The following is a 5,766-nucleotide window of genomic DNA, read 5'->3' as shown; positions in this document are numbered from 1 at the left end:
GCGGGCGGATGAATGGATAACGAGCTTTCGGCTCTCAAGATGCATGAATGTTACACAAGCACCAGTCAAGGGGACTAAATCATGCATTTATCTTCCCAACTTTTGGATTTAAAGTTAATGCTGCCCACAGTTCGGAGGTAAATGTGTATTTTGGTCGTTAAAGTGGATTTCCATGTACAGGGATCAAAACAGTGTGTCCAAGAGATTCCGCCGGACGCCCAACCAAAAGGGGGAGGTATGCGAGGGCTAGAAAAGATTCGCAAACTATGCCAAGCGAGGAAAACCAACATGATTTTTGCAGTCGCCTGGTCCATCTAGATGTACGCAGCATTCCCAGAGTCAACCCTCGCACCCGGCCAATATCACGCGCCGGTTCCATTCAACCACACGAAACGAGCCATTTCACACGCCTTCACAAGATGCAGAGCCCGCACTCGCGCGGTTCGGCCGGCTAGGAGCGCCCAAAGTTCCAGATGCGGGACCAGATGCCGCGCTTCTTCGGCTCCTCGTAGTTCTCCTCGCGCACGTTGTGCCGCCCGACAATAGTGAGGAAGACCTGGTCCAGCGTTGTCGGGCTGACGCTGTAGTGCTCGACGCCCAGGCGGGCCTTGTGCTCCTCGAGCAGCACGACGAGCTGGCCGATGGCACCGCTGCGGCCCTGAGTGCTGATGGCAGGGGCGGCGGGCGTGTCGGCGGCTTGGATGTCGAGGCTGTTGCTGGCAGGGGGTTCGCGATCCACGCTCAACTCCTTGGCGTCGCCGCGGGCCGGCTCGGAGTATCTCTGCGACGAGACGGCGGCAACAATGTCATTGGCTTCGACGGAGAAGCGCATCTGCCCGTGGTACGTCTTGGCGTCGACCGTGGCCGAGGGAAAGGTGGCCCGGACCCAGGACGAGATGCGCTCCATGTCCTCGTCCGAGGTGCGCGGGGCCGTGCTGGCGACCAGGTGCACATGCAAGGCGTCGCCGAAGCGGTGCCGGAGGTCGTCCGGGGTCCCGAGGGCGAGCATCCGCCGCGCGAGAATGCCGGCGCGCCCGGCCAGCGCGTCCGCCTCCTCCATGCTATGCGTGGTCAGGAGTATAGAGCGCCCAGCAACGGCGCCCGCGAGCGTCCGCCACATGATGCGCTTGGAGGCGGCATCAAGACCCGACGACGGCTCGTCGAGCAGCACGACCGTCGGGTTGCCCATCAGGGCGATGCCCAGGCTGAGCTTGCGCTTGTTGCCGCCCGACAGGGCGTGGCCCATGCGCGTCTCAAAGGCCTCGAGACCGACGGCCCGCAACACGGCGGAGACGTTGTGCTGGACGTCGGGGATGCCTCGTACGCGGGCGTAGAACTCGAGGTGCTCGCGCACAGTCATCTGGTCTAAAGCATCGATCTGCGGGCACACGCCCAGGTGCGTCCTCGCCGCCGCCAGGTCCTTGGTCACCGACTTGTCCTCGACCAAGACGTCACCGCCGTTGCGGCCACTTGGCTTAATGTCGCCGCGGATGAGGGAGATTGTTGTCGATTTGCCTGCGCCATTGGGGCCCAGGAGCGCAAAGACCTCGCCGCGCTTGATGCCGAAAGTGACGTTGTCGACAGCAGTGTTCCTGCCAAAGGACTTGGTCAGATGCATCACGCGCAACCCATCCTCGGTGGCATCTCCACTGGCGACGCGTGTCACCTCCTGGGCCATTTCCTCGTCCTGCTCCTCCCCATCTCCTGTGGGCATGCCCTTTCGCCTGTGGAGAAGTTCCCGGATCGAGGAGCCGACGGAGCCGCTGTCAAACCAGATGAGCAGCCCAAACAAGACAAAGCATTGGATGACGAGATAGGTAATGGGCCCGCCGTACATGACGAAGCTGCCGGGTCTGGCTGAGATTTGCTGTCCGTCGCAGGCCGCCGAAAAGAGGTTCGTCGAGATAAACAAGGCCCTCATGGCCGACCCTATGGGCGCGAACAGGGAAATGATGAAGTGGCAGATGAGAATCGTCGAGTCGATCTTGTTGGCGTTGACGTAGGTGATGATGCAGACGTAAGCGATAAGGTATGCCAGGAACAATATCCCCTGGTAGGCCGCGGCCCAGGCAAAGGACGATAACTGGGTCTTAGTGAAGAGGGAGACGAAGTAGGCGAGGATCGTCGAAGCGAGCCCGTACAGAAAGAATACGACGAAGACGTACTCGAGGTGGTACCATATATTGGACAGGGCAGCCCACAGACCGACGGCGATGGCAGTGGCGGCGAGGGCAATGGTGAAGTCGAACACGAGATACGCGGCCCACAGAGGCAGAGGCCTGACGCCGTTGGAATACTGCAGCGCACGGACGAACCGCCTGCGCTCGTTGCTCGGGTAGAGGCCGAAGAAGGCGGGATAGCAGGCGAGTGCAATGCCCATGTACACGACGAGATTGAGGGCATCGCCGATGCCGGGGTTGAAGGGCACGTCAAAGGGCGACCACGTTGTGGCAATGGTGGTATTGATCATTAGCACGTCAAGGAACTGCTGGGCCGTTAGGGAGCTGGTGATGAATAGGTTGGCCACCCAGCCCACCGTCGGCGGACTCTGGCTGTCTCCCAGCCAGAGGCCCGTGGTGAGGTTCTTGCGGTTGTCCGTGATGAAGCGCTTGAAGTCGTCAAAGGTATCGACGACGCGGATGTTGTTCATGGTTGCATTGCGGCTGGCAGCCCCGCTGCTCGAGCCGGCAAATATGGGCGCGAGGAGACGGGTCGCGGAAGAGGGATCGAAGCGCGACCGCGGACCGGCGAGAAACATGACGCTGTCATTGCCACTGATCTGGCTGAAGGCGTCCTGCGTGGCCGACGACGACAACTGCTGCGCCGCCGAGCATCCCATGGGGTCCTTGTTCCGCACGTAGAGCGAGGTAAGGGCGGCGGCGAAGATGGGCAGGCAGAAGGCAACCACATACAGAATCCAGTTTCGCTTGAAGATGGTGATGCGCTTCCGCATCAGGATGGCCGCTTGTTTGACGTAGCCTATCCTGGTGCCGTCCATGAGTTTCAGATTCTGTTGCTCGCCGCTGCTCTGAGACGAATCATCCCTATCGCCGCGGTCCTTTTCCGGCATCAACGCGCCATTATCGGCGCCCTGCAGCACCTGCTCGTCCTTGATCTCCTCGGCCAGGCGCAGGAAGACGTCCTCGATAGTCGGGCCGGAGAAGCGATAATCGGTGATGCCGGCAGCATCGAGCCTCTTGACGACCTCGGCTGCTAGGCTCGACGTCGGAGAGACGTATGTAGTCAAGTCGAATGCTTCCTTCTTCTGCACTCCCTCAATGTCCGGCGTATCCGTTATGCTAGGGTTCTTGTGAACGCGGACCCTATATCCTCCGCCCAGCCTGTCTTTGAGCTCGACGGAGGAGCCGGCGGCGCGAAGCGTGCCTTTGGACAGGATGGCAATATGGTCAGCGAGCAGGTCAGCCTCGTCGAGGAAGTGCGTCGTCAGAATCAGGGTTCTCCTGCCGCGCTCGGCCAGGAGGATATCCCAGATCTTGCGGCGAGACAGCGGGTCAAGGCCGCTGCTGACCTCGTCGACACAGCACACGGCACTCCCGCCAGTCAACATCATGCCCAGTTGTAGCTTGCGCCTCTGGCCACCGGACAAGGTCTTTGCGAGAGATTTTCGTTTTGGATGTAGATCTATAGATTTGATGAGCTCGGCAATTTCCTCCTTTGAAGCCGGGCTCTCGGGCGATTTTAGGCGGTTAAAGACGACGAGGTGCTCCTCCACGGTCAGATCATCCCAGAGAACGTTTTTTTGCGGCGCGATTCCCAGGCCGCCGGTTCCATCAATCGTGATCGATCCACTGGTTATTTTATGCAAGCCAGCAATCGCGTCCAAAGTCGTGCTCTTGCCACTGCCATTGGCGCCGAGCAGGGTGACGATCTGCCCCCTGGGGGCGTTGAGACTCAACTCCTTGACAGCCACAACGGGCTCGGCGCCCTCGTCGGATCTCTTGAGCATGGACCCTAGGCGGGAGAGTAAGCTGGGGTAGTAAGTCTTGGTCAGTCGGTCAAGCTCGACGGCGTTCTCGGCCAGACTAGAGCGGGCCCTGCCCTCGTTCATTTGCATATGCCGGCCCTTGGTCGAAGTTCCGTAGCGCCAGCGTTCAACGAATGCGGCCAGCAGGGGATAGATGAAAATCTGCGCGACCATGAGCACCCAGAAGACGATGCCAGGGATCTCCCAGGGGCTGTCCGGAGGCATTTCGGTGAGGTTGGCGGCCCGGTCCTGTTTCTCGAAGCGGGCGAGGAGCGTGATGAAGTAGACGTAGTTGCATGGCGAGAACAAGACGGACAGGACGGCCACGGTGGCAGTGTCAGGGGCGGTGATGGACTGGGCCAGGATGGCGAGCAGCAGGGTGGCGAGAATGGTGGTGATGCTACTGAGCTGGGCCTTGTTGAAGAAGGCGGCAAAGAGAATGGAGAAGGAGGCCAGGGACAGGCCAGCGAAGAGGTGGTGAAAGATGACGATGGCGACGTTGGTATTTACAAAGACGCCGAAGCGAATGATGAGGGAGCCGAGGACCCAAGCCGGGGCGTAGATGGCGGAGAAGGATAGATGGTGGGCGAGGATGCGGGCGGCCTGGGCCTCCCAGGGGTGAGCGAGGGGCATCATGGCGTCGATGAGCTGGGACATGCCGCTCTCGCGCTCGGTGGCGATGAGGCCGGTAAGATGATAGGTGATCCAGATGACGGTGGAGATGAATGCGACGCCCATGAAGTTGACAATGGCCGAGTGGTAGACCTCGCGGACCTTGCGATCGCGCTCCTCCTGAGTCTGGCTGGTAAAGGGTAGCTCGTTTGTGCGGGCGAGGGGGGCCGCGTCGCGGCCCTCGAGGCGGGCAATGGCGGCGTCGATGGCACGCTGCAGGGGCATGAGGTAGACCTGCTCGGGGTTGGTGTGGCTCTCAATGTTGATCGTGAGAGGGCTCTGGGCGAGCGAGGCGTCGGTGCGAATGGTGTAGTTCCAGATATTGCCGGGGCCCTCGGTGGGCGAGGAGCGCATGACAACGGCGGCGAAGCACGAGGTGACGCCGCGCAGGGTGCTGCGGCATTCGGAGACGAGTGAATCTTCGGCGTTGACGCGGACGGCGCGCATGGGGTCGCCGTAGTCGGCCGTCTGGCGGGCAATGTCGTCGAGAACGCGCGATATGTTGCCGCCGACAGGGTGGCCGTTGCTGACGAGGACGATCTTGTGTCGTCCGCTGTAAGTGGCGGCATCAAAGGCCTGAGGCAGGGTCAGAATGGGATGCAAGCTCCCGATACCATAGGTGGCGGGCGGGACGAAGAGGTTCTTTGCGAAGCTGAAGAAGGCGGACAGCAGGATGGGCAGCAAAAGGGCCATGATGACAATGAGGAGCAGGTGCCGCAGCAGCAAGCTCCTCCAGTTCTTGCACATGAGGGTCCATGTCTGGGCCGCGAGTCTCTTGAAGCGGCTGCCGCTGCTGCCGCCGCCGCTCGAAGGGGGTCTCTGGGCCTGTAAAGCCGCCATGCGGGCCACGATGTTGTATGTCCCGGTTACTTTGTCACTTGACTCGAACTCTTTTGTCCAGTCGAGTTGCTCCGTGACTCGCCCGTCTCTGGCGGTAGATCCGGACGAGGTTTGCGATGAAGCGGGAGCGGGCCGTGATTTAGGTTCGTTTCACGACTCCATGGGAAGAGGACGGCAGCGATGATCCGGTTCCAGCCAGTTGCGCGACAGCTGTTTCAAAAACGAGGGTCACAGGCGCGAAAGCACGCACGAAAATATACACGGAAAAG

General features: G+C 60.7%; 1 protein-coding gene across 1 annotated transcript; it reads right to left on the bottom strand.

Moving 5' to 3' along the window:
• Window positions 1-451: 451 nt before the first annotated feature.
• Window positions 452-5,497, bottom strand: HRG_07656 (ABC transporter domain-containing protein; the record flags this gene model as incomplete). Its single annotated transcript, XM_044866127.1, has 1 exon — window positions 452-5,497. The coding sequence occupies one exon, from the start codon at window positions 5,495-5,497 to the stop codon at window positions 452-454; it is 5,046 nt and encodes a 1,681-aa protein (XP_044719091.1).
• Between the last annotated feature and the right edge of the window lie 269 nt (window positions 5,498-5,766).

The sequence above is a fragment of the Hirsutella rhossiliensis genome (assembly GCF_020360975.1).
Source record: "Hirsutella rhossiliensis strain HR02 chromosome Unknown scaffold00008, whole genome shotgun sequence".
In the NCBI taxonomy this organism is placed as follows: Eukaryota; Fungi; Ascomycota; class Sordariomycetes; order Hypocreales; family Ophiocordycipitaceae; genus Hirsutella; species Hirsutella rhossiliensis.
Note: the sequence above shows the minus strand (reverse complement) of the source record. Positions and strands in the feature narration are given on the sequence as shown.